This window comes from Solanum verrucosum, unplaced genomic scaffold (genome assembly GCF_900185275.1).
Source record: "Solanum verrucosum unplaced genomic scaffold, falcon-dt-bn FXZP01000040.1, whole genome shotgun sequence".
Taxonomy (NCBI): Eukaryota; Viridiplantae; Streptophyta; class Magnoliopsida; order Solanales; family Solanaceae; genus Solanum; species Solanum verrucosum.
In genome coordinates this window covers 3467095-3487682 of record NW_026020323.1, presented here as the reverse complement: position 1 = coordinate 3487682, position 20588 = coordinate 3467095, and the positions used below count along the sequence as shown (strand labels likewise).

At 31.9% G+C, this 20588-nt stretch overlaps 2 protein-coding genes across 3 annotated transcripts in view; one reads left to right on the top strand and one right to left on the bottom strand.

The window, feature by feature from the left end:
* The window catches only part of LOC125835590 (protein TIFY 10A-like), a 713864-nt gene that overhangs the window by 623933 nt on the left and 69343 nt on the right, over window positions 1-20588 (top strand). Inside the window, exon 1 of one of the 2 annotated variants that reach the window (XM_049514707.1) lies at window positions 12948-12952. The exons of the other annotated variant lie outside the window; for it this stretch is intronic. The gene's annotated coding sequence lies outside the window, so the exon portion shown is untranslated. Of the gene's footprint in view, window positions 1-12947; window positions 12953-20588 lie in introns of those variants that run through there. 2 annotated transcript variants of the gene reach the window in all.
* On the bottom strand, window positions 4261-8828 carry LOC125835588 (uncharacterized). Its single transcript, XM_049514703.1, has 6 exons — window positions 8386-8828; window positions 7518-7625; window positions 6648-6809; window positions 6373-6544; window positions 4751-4824; window positions 4261-4649 (listed from the first exon to the last, which is right to left on the bottom strand). Exons 1-6 carry the CDS (start codon window positions 8818-8820, stop codon window positions 4569-4571), a joined length of 1032 nt encoding a protein of 343 aa, XP_049370660.1. The 5' UTR covers window positions 8821-8828; the 3' UTR covers window positions 4261-4568.

Genomic DNA, 20588 nt, shown 5'->3' with positions numbered 1-20588 from the left:
GTTTTTTTCTTATTTGATTTCTTTTTGGAGCTAGGGATATAAAAATGTTTGTGATGCAGTGTCCATAAAGATATTTCAATGTGAACAAGAACTTAATTGTGGTTCCTTTTGAAGAACACATTATGAGTTTTAATTAAATATTCTACTCTCTTTTTTCTGTAAAAAAAAGAAAAGAAAAGAGCAAATATTGCTGTTTCTTATCTTTTTTTATCGAACTATATTTTTGATAAATTTGTTCTTATGAAGTATTTTATCCTGAGATTTCTTCTGTCAAGATATACTAATAAGTTAATGAAGTAGAATCATATTATTGCATTTGAGTAAGATAAGAAGTTCAAGAGATTTGATCTCATGCTTAAAATGATACTAGTTCATAGCTTCATATTAGTTTAAACTTACAAAGAAAATTCGCCGCTTGAGAATGGGTTAAGATAGTCAGGTTCACTAAAAATGTAGGTGAAGGTGAATAGTACTTATGTTTAAACAGAGTTCAAATCAGGTACATCATATCTTCTACTTTTACTGATAAAATAAAGATATTCTGGTGCTAGAGATCTGCATAGGATATCTATGATTTTGAAAGGACTTGTGGAAGTGAAATTCATTAGGCATCTTCCTCGTAGTTCAAAACTATCAGAAACTCATGTCTCCTTTTCTGATAAACTTTTCACGATATTCACCGTCCTCTAGACCTGATAAGCTATGATTCATGTAAGCACAGGGTGAACATGAAACTGATCAAGTGGCAACAGAAACTTAGGAAGCTCCAAGGCATATTGGGAGAAAAGGTAAACTTTTTTACTTGAAAGCATTGGGCACGATTCGCCACATTGATCTGTTTCTTTCCTTTTCTCCTTTCTTTGACAGCTTGATCTGTTTTCTGTCATCCAGCAGCCTGTGTGACTGACATGATTGATTGCAAGAGGCACTACTTTAGCTCTGTATTATGCTAGTTATTCACATATCTTATGTTGTTGTATCATTTGCTTTGAAAATATACCTGTCTAGTTTGTTTCAGAAGGAAGAGCTAAGCAACAGACCATGGTGGGGCAAGTGGGCAGTAGATACCTGTTAGAATAACTGTTTGCTGAGTAGGCTCTTCAGATTAATTTTCTTGACTCAGGGAAGGCACTTATTTGGTGGTCCTATCAGTTTCATCCATCTTTTTGTGTCAGATAGCCATGTTAACTTGCCAATTGAGGTCATCAAGTTACTTGTAGTCATATTCCTCATTATCAAATTCTTTAATCCCTAAACATATAGATTACACAAGGAATTGATACAGGACATCTCAAAAGCCTTTTTTTCTCTTGGCTACTTTTAGGCTTTTAAATAAATAAGAATTACAATCAATGCTTGTGCAAATGATCGCTGCAACTGAGGAAGGCTCTCTTTCTTAAGCATTGAAAGCTATGGATAGAATTATCTGGTTTCCTCTTCTATTTATATTTTAGTCCATTTTTTTTCCTTATTATGAGATGGAAGAATATTGCACACAGTGGCGGAGCTAGCTTGGAGAAGTTAAAACAAGTTTTTTTGGTTATACTATCCAAATAGTGTTGGAACAAGATTTTTGGTTGTATAGAAGCTGTTGAAATCTTGAATTCCCTTGACATGAGAAAAATTCTAGCAAGGGACAAAGAGGGTTCAAAAATTGCTTTATTGAATCCCGTTGTATTAAATCCTGGTCTAGCCACTGATTCCGTGGGCATTCTCTCTTTTATTCAATAATATGTATGCTTGCATGCCTTCCTTACATTCTTTCCTCCTGACGAAGTTATTCTCTCACTGCAGAATTGGTGATAGAAATATCTGTGGTGATTCCCTTGTGTCTTTATGGTGGAACGTTGTTTTGAATAGACATACTATAATTTCGTATTAGAATTTGAAATATTATGCAAGTGTGATGTTTTGTAGTTAAAGAACTATTATTTCTGGGTGCACATGGTACTTTTGGCATGTGCATATTTTGAGAAATTGAAAACATATCTTGCAGGTTTGAACGATAGAAATAATGAAGGTTCTGGTTTCTCGTCACACATAGGTGGTGCAGATTGTGTTTGAGGTACCTAATATCAAGGATGTGGAGAGAGTAATACTGAAAATGCTATACTAACTACTTCATGATTATTGGATTCAGAGAACTATTACTGTTATCCTAGGAATTTCAACACTTAGCTCATTGATGAGTTGAAATCGTTTCCAACAGAACTAACAGCGCTAGCAAGTGGTCTTATGGTGGGTTCTGCGGTTCAACTAAACCTATTGTCTTCAGCTAGAATGATGTATATACATGGAGAATAAATTTTTTTAATGTATGTATATATATATATAATAAGATTACACTCACCGTGAATCCACTAACTCTTGATCTTGTATTGGATTTGCTTGGTTGCCCTCGTGTGGAATTGTATGGGGAAGACTGTTGGCTAGTCGAGAACACTCACATCCAAAAGATGAGGATACGCAGATAGATGTGTGGTATAATTAAGAATGAAGTTATACAGGACAAGATGAGTGACCTCTGTGGTGGACAAGATGAGCAAGCGAGACTGAGATGGTTCCAACATGTGAAGAGAAGGTGCACAAATAGGGATGACAATGGAGCGGAGCGGGGTGTGTTTAAATATATTTTTTCAAAATTTATGTGGAGCGGGGCGGTTGCGGGTTAGGGCTAAAAGATCTTTTAATTCGCTGTCACACAAATTTTGTATCAGTTTTGCAACTGACTGAATATTTATGATTTTTTTTTGAATGGCCAGAAAGCTAGAAAGAAGAAAAAATTATGTTACTATTTGCATTTTAATTTTTTGTTTATTAAATCAGATGTACTAATTCAAAGCTACCAAAAAAAAGGTTATTGACATGCTTAAAAGAAGAGTACTATAAAGGCAAACTTGCATTTTAATGCTAGGCTAACATGTAATTTAGCATTAACACTTGACAAAATTCAGTTTTTTAACAAATTATGTAGGATGGGGTGGGGTGGGTTTATGCGGGGCGAGGTGGGTTGAAAACAACAAATTATGCTAGGTGGGGCAGAGCGGGGCGGGTAGAAATCTTAGTGGGTTTAAGCAGGTTTGCCCCGCAATCGCCCCGCCCCGCCCCAATTGCCATCCCTACGCACAAATGCACTAATAAGGAGGGTGAGAGGTTGGCTATAACAGGTTTTGGGAGAGGTAGAGAGGCTGAATAAAAACCATGGGGGATATGATTGGACAAAACATAACTTTTTTTCAGCTTGCTGAAGATATGAAGGAAGTAGTTATGATCCTAAATAGGAAGGTTGGAAGGTCAAGAATTAGGGTGGAAGGGAAGTAGATAGCTAAGCGTTGTCATACTTTTTGTAGGAAAGGCCGGGGCTAGTCTCCTATGCTCATCTTCTCCTTATTTAGTAGCATTTGTTATTCTTTAATTTTTACCACTCTTTGTTGCTTCTTTTGCTTTGTTCATCTTTTTATATAGTTGTCGTAATTTTCTTTTGAGTCCAACTTTGATTTCACTCCTTTTGAGCCAAGGGTCTATCGAAAACAATCTCTTTACCTCAGAAAGATAGGAGTAAGATTTGTGTACATCATATCCTCTCTAGACCCCACTTGTCATATTACACTGGTATATTATTGTTGTTATTGTCCTTCGTGGGAATGTGATAGACAATAAATGTAAGACACTTAGGACTCCTTATGGTGTGGTACATATGTGTTTGTATCATAACTAAGTCTTGAGGATACAAGACTGGTAGGAAGAGAGAACTTTGATTTCATGAGATGTATGACAAAAACTTATTCCATTGACAAGTGGGATCATCAACGATTACCAACAACCAATCAAATAAGGTTTCAAGGTTAAATGCTAGCCAAATTTATGAAATAAATAACCATACAAAACTAATTTATATTTATCGATGGGACTACTCATTCAACGAATACCTATAATCGCTCAATTTTGTTGTATTCCACGCTTGAATTCAATGTATTTGTTTGCTCAAACCAAGTTATATCAACGCATATAATTCTGTTGAATACACTGTATTTGTATTTCAGTTCGTATAATTTTTAGTGTATGTATGCACGCTATTGAATGTATATCCATATGTTTTATTGTATTTCATTGAAAGTGTCATTGTTGATAACATACAAGGTATGATTTATGAAAGGAAGCATAATAAAACTTGATCAATGGACTAAAACCAAAACCTATATCCCTAAAAGAGAACTTCCAAGAAATCAAGCAAACCCTGAAATACAACAAAAAGACGAATTCACAACTTTTCTTGATTTTCTATCAGATAAAGATGGAATTTCATTCCCAATAAGTGCATATGGGGTTTTCTCGACTATCCAGAGGAAAATAGAAAAGGGAAAGAAAGATAAATAGGAGAAAGATACAACAAGCATATTTTGCCAACAAAAGATATACAAGCATATTCTAACGCCAAAATGGCAACCGGATGCCCATCGAATACTGCTAATCTAAATTAGCATTTCTGCTGATAAGACACAAATTATAATTTTTATTTTGTGAACCACCACACCTATAAGATCATATTACTCACTGCAAAACTATATTCAGCCTGTGAAGACCCTCTTCATAAAACCTTGTACAGAGCCTCCCATTCCTGCACCAACTGCTTCAGCCAAACGTTGTGCCTGCAAAATTGTTTGCAGATTATTCTCAGAAGTCAGAACCAATACTCTGAAATCCTAGTACACATTCCTTTTAAAACAAAATCACATTAGCAGCAAAATACCTCTTGAGCAGTCTTCTTCAGATCAAATGCATCTTTTGTTCGTGCATCCAAGAATGCCCATGTATCACGAAAATCTGTCAACAGAAACATAAACAATTAATCCCACAAATAGAAGACAGACAGAATTTTCTGAACACACAAATTATTGGCGAAAGTGGGAACTGGGAAGTGTTTCAATATAGGCTCCTCACAAGGGAACTTTTGTATGGTATATTAGCTACCCAACTAATTATCAGAGGGTTGGAGGCATTTAGGCTTCAACAATGGCTCTAAACCAAAGAGTAAATGAAGAAGATTTACCCATGGAGGGTATTACTTCAGGATCAAAAGTTGCTGCAAGGTAACTTGGAAATGATGACAGGCAAAGTTGTCTTCATGAAGCTTAGATTCTTGGAAAGCACCAAATTCAAATAAAATCCATATCCTTTGGGATATCTGTTATGAGGTGTGACCTCCCTTTCCAAAATCATTAGTATTTACATCCTTTCACCAAAAGATCCCTAATCCAACAGATAATGTCTCGCAGAGGACCCTCCAAAATAATTTCTATTGAAAAATATGCAACACGTAATACATAGCTAGTGAGAGCAAAATTGTCGCAACAATGTACCATAAGAGGAACTCATACCAAATACTCCTTCCGGAGCAAGTGTCATTTATTGTTTTATTTTGATTGTCACAAGTGTCCTGTTTTCTACTTGAAAGTATTCAGAGAGTTGGAAAGGCGACATGTTGGGTCCGAATATTACATTCTTTATTTTTAGGATTGCATATCTTAAAATTTTGTACATTACAGTGTATTATTGATGCTCCATACAGTGTTTATTACATATAATATCTCATCTACTTTATACGACGAATCAGAACTTCTCCACTTAAGTACCAAGCTTTTGTTTGCAGCAGGGTTCAAATCCGTGACATGTGCCTAACCCACACATCACGTGCTGTGGCGGGAGAGTCGTGTTTTCTAACAAGGGAACATGTCATGTTCTTCACTTGACACAATACAAGAGTTGGGGAAGTGACATGTTGGGTCCATAATTTACATTTGAATTTTTAGGATTGGGTTGATAAAATATTGTATGTTAAAATGTATTAGTGGATGCCTTATACGAAATTTATAGCATATATTATCTTAAATACTTTATGCCAGCAATATCATGGGATGACCCAAAAAGTTGGCCTTTCATTTAGGATTAAGTGCATAGATTTCATATATTCCCACAGGTACAACACTGCTATTGCAAAATATGTCCTCTATTTGTAACTTCAGTTTAATGAACTAAGGCACCAGCAAGAGTGCATCTTTTGTGGAATTATTATCCCGAGAACTACTTCTGTTCTCATGCCTCCTACACAAAAAAAATGCTTTCTTCTGTAATTTAAAGAGTGATTTGGCAAAACAAGGAATATGAATAATTTTCCTTCCAATTCTATGACTTCCATGACAACAAAGCAGTAGGAAGCAGGAAGAACTGTTGACAGTGGGGCATGTTAGGATTATAAAGGAGCTCGATTGTTAATTGAATGTTAAAATTTTAATAAGACATACCATAATATTAGAAGGATCGCAAGAGAAGAACAAGCATAGGACAAAATACACAGCAGTTACAATGGCACACCTGGAGAGCTATCTGTCAACATGTATAGTTCTGTCGTGGAGTATATTCCACCTAGAACAGTGCGCTTCACATACCAATCAATTTCGTTGGCATCATCACCAACAGCATGCCATATCTCATCAACCAGCATGGCACGCTGCTTGAAGGTTGTTGGAACATTCAAGGGTTGAGCCTACAATCAGTAGTTGTTATCTGAAACACTTCTGCTCATTGTATACAGACCCACCACACAAGAAAGGGGCCTTAAAAGATGTAAACTTTAAGGAGATAAGTACCTGTATACTGAGAGCTTGTGGCCATTTTGATATGTAAGGGGTCTGCATTTCCAAGCGAATTCTTACAAGCTTTGCTACCCGCTCACTAGGTATCAAGTTTTTCAGATCGTTCCTTGATTCAATGATATCAATGAGTCTTTCCAGACACTCATCCATAAAATACTGAGAAAAAGAAGTTCAATATAAAAGATCAACAGAGGATTAACTTATTGATTTGCCGGAAAAAAAAATACAAGCATTAACTAGATCAGCTAAACTACTTTAAATGTTAAACAGGTAAAAAGCCAGTGTAAGTCTGAAAGCAATGTTGTATATGATTCAAGAAAAGACGAAGCTTGACAGCTGAATGAGCATTAAGAACCTTGCCAAAGGTAATTAATTGCATTAAAAACAAAGTCAGAGACCAAAACATCTAGCTTTTTAGGCCTTCTCGCAAATGCTAAACAAATCAGCAATATCTTAGGATTTAGCTCATTATTTGGTATGGTCATCAAAGAGAGCACATAATGAATGGCTATGTAAACTATATACTTATAACTTATAAGCTCTCAAGGATATATCATTAATAATCCTTTTACTTTACCGAAATCATTAAAAATCCTTTTATTACGGAAACACGACTATTACTTTTTTGACTTTGCATTATTTACCTCAATGGAGTTCCTTTGAGTTACACTCATACCAGACAAATTAAGTGCAGATAGATAAAGAGGAAAACCAAAAAAAAAAGATCAACAAAACTGAGAGGCAGATAATCTTATATCAACATTTTTAGCAAAACCAAATATGTTGAAGCCCTATAATGCCCACAAAATCCAGTCACATTAAAGAATCCAGAACTATGAGTAATGTAGGTGAACCATCATTTACCTCCACTAGTGCAGCTTCTTTCCGAGGAAATGATCCAACAATGGAAGGTGACACTCCGACATCCCTTGCACCTGTAATCATGGCTGTTTCAGTCCATCCTAGCCGAAGCTGCAAACAAGTTACCCAGCACCAATTACAAGCCTGATATATACAAAGGGATAGAAAATGTGTGTTTGTATGTCAGAATATGTTTTTAGGAAAGAATTTTCCTTGATGAAATCCTATCAGTGTTTGGTTGCCTTAATTGTGAAAAATGTTATCTCCAATGAAAATATTTCCACCAAAAGGAAGAAATGACTTCCTTCACTTGTTTTTACCATACACTTGGCAGTCACCGGCCTTCATACCCAATCAAACAGAGGAAAACCATCAAGAAAATGATTTCTCAAAGTAAAAACATCTTTTCTAGAAATACTTTAGGAAAGCATCTCCCTCCATACCAAACACATATCATCCACATATCAGAGTTAAATTTTATTTTGGGCATGTATATAAGGTGAACCTTATATTACAAGGCATAATCTTCCTTTCATCAGGAAAGCTCTATTAAATGAAGTACTTTTTCATAATTTACCTTTTTATCTTTTCCAATTGGATTACTGAATGTACTTGCCAGAAACTACTTCTAAGCCAAAGAGGTTTCACAATAGAATCACAAGGCATAAAGGTGCCAATCCCATTTCTTCTGGGAGAAAGACACCAGCATGTTCAACAAATTCTAAGGTCAAGTAATCAATTTATGCAGCCAATTTCACCAAGTCAACAAACGAATTCAATCAAAAATACATAAGACACGCATTAATCTACACATATAATCCAAAATTTAATATCTGCACAAGAAAACAGAGAGAAAGTAAATGTAACAAACCACATGAGAGAGAGAGGCACTGAGTACACGGGCCTCTTCGTCCTTGTAATGCGCTTTAGGCCGCTTTGTTCTCGAGCTAGATTTTTCATCAGTTTCCTGGTAACGTGTCCTTTCTTCTTCCTTCCAAGATGATGATGCGGTAGAGTCGGTCGGATTAGAGCTAGTCGGAATAGGGTTCTGATCAGGAATATTTCCGGTGGCAGCTGAAGTCATAAATCGAGTGGGGTAGTCTGCTGCTAGGGTTCGAATACTTGATATTGCATCCTGGTGCCGGCGGTAAAGCGCCGGCAGTAACCGCTTTGCTGCCGATCGATACATTGTCAACGATTTACTCGCAACTATTTTGGAGCTCAATAGAGAGAGTGGAGTATGAATATCAGGGAAAGGCTCCACGTAGAGACTGCAGTGCAGAAACTTGTCAAATGTACAAGCCATTGAATTGTTAATGGGGCAATCTTAAACTTAATTAAAGACTTAGTGAAATTGTAGTATATAATATTGAGAAAATCGTATATAATAACAAATTATTAATTCAAATTAAATGTTATAATCACAGTTTGATTTAATTGTAACTCATAGCAAATTGTTGCCATTCGCCTCTCTCCCTGAAATTCTCGCTCGCCACTCTCCCTCTCTCACTCGTCAGTCTCTCTTTCGCCTCTCTCACTTTATACAAACATAAATGTATAATTGTGTTTCTGTTTGTATAAAGCGAGAGAAAATTGTATATACACATGCAAATACATATATCTTCGTCTTATACACTTATAATTATACAATACAAATATTCCTCTGCCCAATTCTCTTTTGTCTTTCTCTCTTTCTCGCTTTATACAAACACAAATTATACAAAATGCAATGTATATTTGTGTTTGTATAAAGCGAGAGAGAGATATTTGATATACAAACGTTTTATTTCGATTCAATTGTATACAAATTCAAATTTTATGCAGATATACAAACACATAAAATTGAATTGAGAGACTGTCAGCAATTTATACAAACGAGAGGCTACCAACGATTTATACAAATGAGAGTCTGCTAGCGATTTTATACAAATCTGATGCCCCCAACGATTTATACAATCTGATGCTCCATAACAAATATAAAGTTTGATATGGAGCGCAAATATGCAAACTATAGCTATAGCATACAAATATGATTTTTATGTTTGCTAAATGTGAAAGTTGCTCAATAATATTTATATTCAGGTTAGTATTAGATATATAGACAGTGTTGATATTTCTCTTCATTTGCGACATGATTGATTTTCTCATTTTTTTTAAACATATAGTAAAATATATTTTTTAAAATGCATTTTTTTAAGTGTAAACTATTCATAAGTATATAGTAGAATTAAGGAATAAGAGTCTGACAAATACCCCAACTTTGGTCGAATTTGCTGTTGCGATACTAAACTTTCATGAGGACCTATTATCTCCCTAGACTATTTAATACCGTATTTTAAACATATATTTTTCCCACATAGACATAAAAAATAATGCAAAATTATAAATAGTAATGTGTCCACGTGGGCACATTACCTTTAAAATACACTATTAAATAGTTCAGGGGGTAAAAAATACGGTATTAAATAATCTAGGTAGGTAATAGGTCCTCATGAAAGTTTAGTATCGCAACAACAAATTCGATCAGAGTTAGGGTATTTTTCAGACCATTATCCCTAGAATTAAACATTTACCATGGCGAAGTAAATTGAACAAAAGATCATATTTTGAAATAACAATATATTGTATTACGTTGAAATTTATTTTTTTATGTTTTGATTTCCTCTATATTTTATAGAAGTATTGATTCTCTAAACAAATTTTGATTTCGTAAAAAAAATTGAAGTGCTTTATTGTGTCTTTATTATTACATTTGTCCATCATAATTTTTTAACATAATTTAATAGTTATAAATATTATGAAATGAAACATACAAAAATTATGAATAATATTTAAGAATGGAAGTTACAAGCAAAATGAAAAGACATGAGTTATGAATTTTGTTAGACACTAAATGTATTAATATTTATGCATTGATTTTATTTGTAAAAATAAATAAATAAATGTGAAAATACAAAAATGAACCAAAAAATAAAATAATTGGTGACTACGTAAAAATTGTAAACATATTTCGGAAAAAAAAAAATAGGACAAAAAAATAGTGTTACATACCAAAGAAAATGACATCATAGAATTATTTATTATTTTATTTTATTTTTTTGCAAGCATAATAAAAATGAAGCTCCTGATTATCATAGTTTCTTTTTGGTGCATTCAGATAATTATATTAACTATGTTTCATAACAAAAATAGTAGAATAGTAAAGAACTAAATGAGTAGCATTGTCAATACATGTAGCTATATTATTTATACAAATTAAGTATTAAAAAAATCTTAACAAAAATAATTAAGTTACTAATACAACTCAAAGTAAAAAATTAATCACTGATTATGCATTTAAAAAAAAATTCTTCTACCATCTTCATTTGCAAGTAGATCCGCCACCATATTCTGCTCCATATATCAAACTCTTTATCATATGCTAACCAATTGAATAAAAAATCATAATTATGAAATAAAATATTTCTTACCTTCATGTACTTCGTTTTTGTTACATATTAGTTAATTCACAAACTAATATGATGAAGAAGAGAAAATATATTCTTGAATATGAATCTTCATGAAATTAAATATAAATTTATATAGGTAAAATAGAGGAAATGAAAAGAAAGACTTGAGAATAAATATTCTTACCTTCATTTACTTCTTTTTTGTTACAAATCAATATGATGAAGAAGAGAAAATATAATCTTGAATGTGAATCTTCATGAAACAAAATATGAATTTATATAGGCAAAATAGAGGAATACCATAAGACACTATAAACTTACAAATTAAAATTTGGAGGTTATGAACATGAAAATTATGGGAGTCATGAATATTATTAAAATTAAAAATTAAAGAGGTATAAATCATGGGTAACAAAAAGAATATGAAGAGTGTTTGTTGTAAATGTTCCTCCATTAATAAAATATTTATTTCTAACAAAATTAAATAGTTTACTTTTGTAATACAATAATTAATTTAAATAAAAAATAATGTCAAAAAGGAGAAAAAAAAATGGAGACCATAGAAGGTTGGCACATCACCTCGTCTATGTTTCTCCTTTATTATATATAGATTAGATAAAATATGCTAAATGTTGGCTCATAAATTTTAATTACATTTTTTTAAAGCTCAATTTTCAAAATTTATAAAATACGGGTTCATGTTAACCCTTTTTGTTTATTGAGAAAATAGATAAAAAAAAACCCCTGAACTTGGCAGGAGAACTTACTTTAGTACTTTAACTTAACGGGTAATTCTTTACCCCCTTAATCTCGTATCAAGTGAATTTAAATGCACCCAAATCGCTGACATGGCAAGTGAAAAAAATACAAGCGCATTTGGCAAAAAATTTAAAAGGAAAAAGATAAGTGAGTCCCTTTTTTTTCTTTTCAGCCATCATTTTTCATTCTTCATCTTCCTCACACCCCACCACCCCACCCTTAGTTACTAGCAACCCCACACTTTCTTCTTCCCCACAGCCCACCACCCCCCTGCCGCCTTCAACCACCCTTGCACCACCCCATTCATCTTACTCAAAACACCCCCTCCCCCTCTCTTTGTCCTTCTTCAAAACTCCCCACCCAATTTCTCCTTCTTCGAACCCCACACCCCCACCCTCTTTCTCCTACTCCAAACCTCCCCTCTTTCAACCGTCATCTTTCTTTTCTTTTTCTCCTTCATCGTTGAACCCCACCATTTTTTTTCTTGACTTCTGATCTTTCACTCATATTAATTTTCGATTTTAAGAAGAGGGTCTTCTTAAAATATGAATCTAAATTGATATCACTAATTTTGAAAATTGAAAAGAGAAGATTGTTGGTGTTGAAAATTGTTGCTTCAAAATCACTATTTAAGGCAGTGTTTATATTAATGGTGATGAACTTGAATATTTTTTTTTAATGTAAGATTAATCCTCATTTTTTCCTATTTTTTTTCTTTCTAAAATTGTTAATAAATAAAAAGAAATAAAAGAAGAACTAAAAAATCAAAATTTAAATAAGTTTCAAGGTGGCACTGGCGTGGCAGTGTTGTGGCGTTGATGTGTCGATGACATGGCGCGTGTGAGATGCACTTGCCACTGTGAGACTGATATTATAATCTTAAGGTGATATTAAATTCATTTCAAATGAGATTAGGGGGGCAAATAATTACCCGTAAAGTTAAAGTGCTAAAGTAAGTTTTCCTGCCAAGTTTAGGGGGATTTTTATGTATTTTCCCTTGTTTATTCAATACTTTTGTAATTTGTCAATAATTTTGGGATTTTCCTTTTATATTATTTTGAATCCAAGATTTTCAACATAAATTAATATTCATATCCGCTCACCCTTACAAGCATAAACACAAACTTTATATGTATAATAATGAAGGTTGGATAAGTGATGAAGAAGATGAATAGCGATTGGATGGGGTTGGAAAACTAATATATAAATGACTTTTAGTGAAAAAATAATAAGAATCAAAATGAATAAGGTAATCATTGAAACTATAGGACAATTTGAGTTATCGGAGGCTTGGGTTCAAATTGTGAACTCTAAAATGTTTTGGAGATATTTTGATGTGAACGAACCAATTTGATGATGACGATCGGACATTTCAATTAATTTGGAGCACTATTGTCACGATCCAACCCACGGTCCGTGCTGAGGCTACTCCTTTGCCTTTGTCTATTGAACTGGTTGGTCTCATGCTGAAAACAAAAATATACTCAAGTTATTTTAATATTTAATCTACTTAACTGATCCGCTAAACTGTTATCCTTTCCTTTTATATATTCAAAGATAACATTCGGATAGATAGATATAGTATCCATAAAATTTAGCCATCGTCTCTTGCTACTAGCTTTTTGATTTATCTTTTGATGAAATTTAACTATGGCTTCACAATCAGTTCGTACTAATATTTCATTTTTATTTAAAATATATAACTTAAAACTATTAAGACCATATATTATTGCTAAGACTTCAGCATCTATGCTGCTCATATTTCCTTTTTCTCTATATTTTCCACTTTGATAAGCGCAAATTTTTTCTTCTGTCTTATCACTATATTTATTTGGTTTGGCTTTTAACACGGCTCCCCATCCTTGGAAACTACCATCTGTTTCTAATGGTATACTTAGTTCTGGAATGTTTTTAACTTTTTCTTAAATTTGTTGTACTAATTTAATGTCTTCTATATTAAAATGTTTTTGCCCTTTACTACCTGTTTTTGAGTATAATGGTCCTGCTAGTCTTCCTAAGTCTTTAATAAAATTTCTAGCATAATTTACTAATCCTAAAATTTTTTGTAAATCTTTTGTATTATCTAATTTATCAGGCATATCTAATACTTTTGTTGCTATATGTGGTTGTAATTTAATTTTACCTTCTCCTAATGTTACTCCTAAAAAGTTTATATGGTTCTTACATAATTCCATTTTCTTTTTACTTACTATTATTCCATTTTTTACGAATAAACGAAATACCGTCTGTAGGTGGCCTAAATGGTCTTTAATGTCTTTACTAAAAACTAATATATCATCTACATATACTAGGACAAACCTTTTGTAGTCTCCAAATATAGTGTCCATTTTTCTTTGAAATATTGGTGGGGCAGTCGTTAGCCCAAATGACATAGCTAACCATTCGAAATGTCCTTCGGGACAAGTGAATGCTGTCCATTCTATGCTTTCTTCATGCATTTTTACCTGCCAATATCCTGATTTACAATCGAATTTACTAAATATCTTTTTTCCCTAGATTCGATTAATTAATTCATTTTTATCGGGTAATTTATATGCATCTGTTCTGGTGTTATCATTAAGTCGTTTGTAATTAATTACCATTCTTGCTTTACCTCTTACTATTTCAGTGTGATTTCTTACCATGAATGCTGCTGATCTATGTTTTGATGTAGATCTTCTTATTACTCCCAAGTTTAGTAATTCCTTTATTTGTATACCAAAGTCCTCTAAGTCTTGATTTGTTGCTTCAATATCGGCCGTTTTTATTATGTATTCAGGGTTTATGATATTTAATTTACATACTATTTTATTGTTTTTCCAATATTTTAAAGGTTTTTCTCCTATTATTTCCATTTCATCTAATATCTTTACTATATTGTCTAAATCTTTAGGACTTCTAATTGTACCTATCCTATCGATTCCTAATTGAAAATTATAGAATGTATTTTCTACTTCTATTAAGGTATAATCTTTTTCTCTTATATCATATTCTTCTTCTTCCTCGTATTGTTCTTTATGTCCTGAGTCTTTACAACATTGACTTTTATTTTTGCAGTCTTTATAACATGTCTGTAATTTTTCAGGAGTGTTTGGAGATATACCAGCTTGTCTTCCTTTTGTTTCAAATTTAATAGTTTGTACTGGTGTATAAGTTAGGTGTTTGAAGAATATTACCCCATCTCTTGTAATTAATGTTCCTCCAATATTTTGTATCATAAATTTTAATCCTAATACAAAATCTACATTTATGTTAAGATCTCGTACCCATATTCTATCAAGTGTGTACATTGGTTTATAAAATTCATTACATGTATTGATAAAACTTACCCGAGTCTTTCCTATATAATGTTGGTAGGTATTATACGTTCCATCCATTTGCATTGCTGCAATTGGCTTATCTAAGGTTCTTATTAATTGTTGTGGTAGAATCTTTTTATTTATTATACTACCTGTACATCCTGTGTCTACCAATGCCAAGGTTTCTAATTCAATATCCTATATTTTAAGTCTAGCTAATATTTTAACAGTAGTAAATTTTTTATCTTCATTACATATTAAATTTTCATAATGGTTTATCATAGTTTCTATATTCATTAATTCTGCTTCTTGGGTCGATGTTTTGCACATCCCCCATTCTTCGGTCATATTTTCTGTACATTGTTGTTTTCCTTTTTCTAACGACATTACCCTTTGTTCTAGTTCATTTATCCTACTTTCTAATGCTATTATTCGTAAGTTTATTGTATCGCTACTTATATCTCTATTTTCACGTCCTTCTTTTACTTTTATTTAAAAAAAAATTTCTATGCATGTTATACATCCTTCAGCATAGCAAAACTTACATTTTGCCCTTTTTTCTCTGCTTGGATACCATTTACATAGAATACATTGGTTACTATCTATTCCTTTATTTCTTTCAAACTCATGGGTACATTCTTGTGAAATATTCATCATTGTACTTATTAGTAATTCTTCTAAGTCTATATTTTTGAATTCTAAACCTATTTCATTTATTGGTTCTTCATTAGCTGAATCTGACTCATCAGACCGAGTTGTTTCTCCAATTTCTACACTTACTATCGAATATATGCTTTCATTATCTGACATGTATTCATCAACATTAATCAATGTTTCTTGAAAATCTTCTATTAATTGCGAGTTTCTAGTTCGACTATTATTTCTTTTAGGACATACATTTGCTAAATGTTCTATACTTTCCACATGTGAAGCATTCTAGCTTATTTTTATAATTTCTGTCATTTCTATATTTTCTAACATGTCAATCCTTATTTAGATATGACTTTTTAGCTGAAGATCTTCTTAAATAGTATCGTTTATTATACTGCTGATTGTAGTAAGGTCTATATTTCTTGTATCTTTTCTTTGATTTATTCCGTCCTTTATCATAACTTTGGGTTGTATACATGACATTCTTACATAAACCCATTTCATTTTGTTTTAGTTGTTTTTGTATTTGTATATTCGTGCATTTTTCTGTTAAAATTTCCATTATATGTTGTACTTTGTGTCCTATAGACCATTTACCGTTTGGGTTTTGTATTACTTCTTCTCTTTTATACCATCTTTCTTCTATTTCTCTACCTAAAGCTCCTGGCAGTTTATTAAATAACTTTTTCCTAATTCTTCGGCAAAAGAATTTCCACTAATTGTACAGTAATAATAATAATCTTTAAGAAAGTTCTTTATGTGGAACCAACTTGTAATACTTAATTGTTCTAGGTTTATCAAAGTGTTTCTCTGTAATACTACTAAGCCACCATTTGGGTCTTCTCATGTAATTAAACTATGTATTTTATTTGTAAAATTGTATGGGTTTGCTCCCGCGTTTACTAATGCTTGGAATTCTTGTGGGAAATTAGATTTATATGCTTCCCATAAGGCTTTTGCAGATTCTCCTAAAAAGGTTTCCATATATTTATACATTGTTTCTGCGTCTGCATCTTGGTATGTTTTTATATAGTCTGCTACTACTATTCCTTTCCATAAATCTATTACTGCATTCCATATCTGAGGATCATGTGCTGCTATATTTAATATTTTTCCTTTACTTCCTCCTTCTTGTAACCTAATAGGTTCTTCTATAGGCATCCTTCTACCCATTGGTCTTATATTTTCAGTTACTGTATCTGGGTTTATCCTAAATACTCGTCTCCTTGGTACATTTCCTATACTTGTGTCTATGGTATGTTGTTGGGCAGTTAGTTGGAATGGACTAGCACTTGAATTAGTGGATTCCATAAGCTCTTTTTGACTTATTATAGAATTTCTTTCTATTTCATCTTCACTTTCATACAGATTTTCTAGTATCTTTTCAAGATTTTCTAGTTTTTCTTGGTTATAGTACTCTTTTCTATATCCTAGATTATCAGTTCTAAATTCGCATGTTTTAAAGTGTTTATTTACCTCAAAAATACCCTTATTTCCTGTCTTATATCCTTTACATTTAAAAGTTATATCAGTATTATTATTATATCTTCGTTCAGCTTCTTGCAAAGCTTCATCTACTTCATATCCTTCTTGTATTATTTCTACATTCATAAACTCTTTTTCTTCTTCTAATTCTAACTCTTCTTCTAAGTTAGTTTGATTAGAGTAATTATAGTTTGTGAACCTAATAGATGTTTCTCCTTTTGTATTAGTATACATTAGATGAGATTCTGGCGTGAGGACTTTCTTTTTATTAAATTGTTCCAAGTTCCATTCTAATCCTGCGTATTCTTCTGGGTTTATTTTTATTGGTTTTATTAACTTTATGCCTTTGTTTCCCATTACCTCCACTACATCTTCGACTTTTAATTTAAACCTTGTATTACTTTTGGATGCAACTTTTCCAATGAAACCAACACACATTAGTAGATTATTTCCGCTACTCATTTCTTCGTATCCTTTAGTCTATATTCTTATTTTTATGTGCTTTCCGAATTCTCCTAAATTAATCATAAAATTCGGGCTAATATAAAATATTCCTCCATTATTGGTCATATCTACTTCTGTTAATCCTATTATGAATTTCTTTAAATCGGACCACCTATCATCGTATATTACAATTAATACTTTAGTTCCTAGATTCTTTCTGGTTAATCCTTTTAACTCTACTACTATTAAGCCCATGTGCATTAATGTTAGTCTGTTATGTATGATTCTCTTTAGAGATTCTGGGTTTATTAAATTCATAGTAGCTATTTCTTTTTCTATAGCTGAGATTTGTTCCTCTCTGTAATGTCTATATAACTGATTATTTCTTGCAAAATATCCTGTGTCATATAATATCTTTGGGTTAAGTAAATTTAACTGATTCTGTTGAAATATTCTTAGGTCTTTATCTATATATATTACTTGGTTTAACTCCTGGATTTGTTTATCTTCTTGTTTATTTCTTGTTAATATTCTTATATAAGGTTATTTCCTATTCTATTCTCAGAAAAATTTACTCGTGGTCTTTGTTCGACAGTTGTTCTTCTACATGAAAGAAAGTCTATTTTTGAGATTTTCTAACTATGCTTGGTCTTTCTTTAAGTGGAGTAATTTCAATATTTTTTAATTGAGTTATTAATTCCTCTATTTCAGTGTTTTTAGGTTGTTCTTTTATGACTTCTTTTTCTTTAATTAGTTTGTCTAATTTTTTATTTAACTCTATCAGTAATACTATTATAGTGTTATTTTGTTTAATGATTATTTGATCTGATTTACTTGAAGGTTGGAGATCAGACAGACCTTGTGGATCTGGTTGAATACTTCCTGCAAATTTTAAGGCTTTAGTGTATGATGGTTCTTGGCATAAGTCGTTCAAGAAAGGAGTTTATCTTCTAGTTGTTTTATTGTCTTTTTTAATTCACTAACTTCAGTAGTTACTGTTTCCAATTGAGTTATAATTTTTTCAACTAATTCAGTAGTTTTTAATTCCGATTCTTTAGGTTTTTCTGTTATGGTTTTTATTAACCTTACTATTTCAACTTTTGTAGGTATCTGTTCTATATTAAACTTATTATTTAAGTATTGAATTTTTCTATCTAATTCTATTTTAAGAAGTCAAGATTTTGTTCTAACCTTTCTAATATCTTCTTATGTTTATTTTGAGTTATTTCTACTGTTTCTAGTAGTCTTACTATACTCTTTTCTTTTTCTTGTGTTTTTTCACTAAAGTTTATTATAAGATCTATTATAGTATTATATTGCTTATCTTCTGAATATAAAAGATGTTCTCCTTGACTAAAATTGCACCTTATTACTGAATTTTCTTTTATATTCTATACTTCTTTTCAGGGTAGATTCTTAAGTCTAAGTAATCTAATTGTTTTAATGGATCTATAGTTATTATTTTAGCCTAGAGGAATATCTATTTTACTAATACTTTTCCTCTGAAATTTTATTCTATTATTTGCAGATTGGATATCACTATCGATGCTTTGTAACTCCCACATGAGAGCACTTAATAATTCTGGGTTAACTAGTTTAGGTCTATTTACTGAGTATAATCCTCCGTGATTACAAAGTCTATCTACTAAGTCTCTTGTTTCTAATACTTTTAAATATAAGCTTAAGGCCTGTCTTAATTTTAACCACTCTGATTTTATTTGTATTTCTCTGTATAAATATCGATATCCTAGTCGTAGTTGATTAGCAAAAGGATGTTTTTTCATATATTATGTCTTGAGTTTAACTGTGTAATATATTTATATTCTAATCTAGATATTATTTCTATTAGGTAATCTAGCCTTATGTTGTCTTCTTTAGTACTATTTAGTCTCTTATATTCGAAGTATAAGCTATTCAGATCTCTTTTGGTTTCTAAATGTTTTATAGTACTACGTAGCGGTCTTCTCATTTAAATGATCGCTTCCCAAAAACTTCTCGCTCTGATGCCAAATAAAATCAGATAAAATAAAGATAAAATAAATACAGATAAAATCTTAAAATTTACAGAAATTAAATACTGATTATAATGAGCAATACAGATATGGGCAATACAAAGAAAATAATCTTAATTTTAACAGAAAACAGCAGCAGAAAACAACAGAGATTATCACAGCAGAGTAGCAAAATAGCAGAAATTCAATTTTATATTTTTTTGTAAATCCTACTCAGTATTCCCTCTTACTCATGTCTTGTCATGTTTATCTCATATATTTATCCTGTTTTTTCCCTTTTTAAAAATAAATAAATTTACTACCCCGTTCATTTCTTTCTTTTAACCTGTGTTCTTAACAACTTCTTCATTAACCCCACCCCGGAAATGGCCAACAAGACGTCCTGTGATATTTGCGGACTTTTTTAAGGCCTTTTACCTCCTAGGAATTTACAGGTTAATCCATCGTTGTTATTAAGAAGTTAAAAGTCTAACCATATACTAAGGGTAGTTTTTAACATATTTACAAGTAGACCTTAAATACATCATAACATAAATACATAATTTAAAACAAACATACTTTACATATATTTTTAGGGAAAACAGGAAACATAAGAGACTTACATGACTTTGACGGAGAGAGGTTTCCCTTTCGGGAACCCCGACTGACCCTTACACACTTAAAAACAAACTTTTTTACACACTAGATATTACAAGAGGATTGTTTTAGAAATGTTTGGATTTGTTAAAGGAGAGGATTTTGCTTAACATTGGAAGGGGAATATGTTGTGTTTTTTCTTTCTCTGATTATCTATATATATATATATATATATATATATATATATATATATAGGAGGATCTTCAGCCTGCTTATGTGGCATGCCTCAATGATCAGAAAAAGTATTTATCTATTTTTTAAAAAAGAATTTAGGGTTTTTTCTATTTTTTACACAATAATATAATGTGTGTATATATATATATATATATATATATTGCT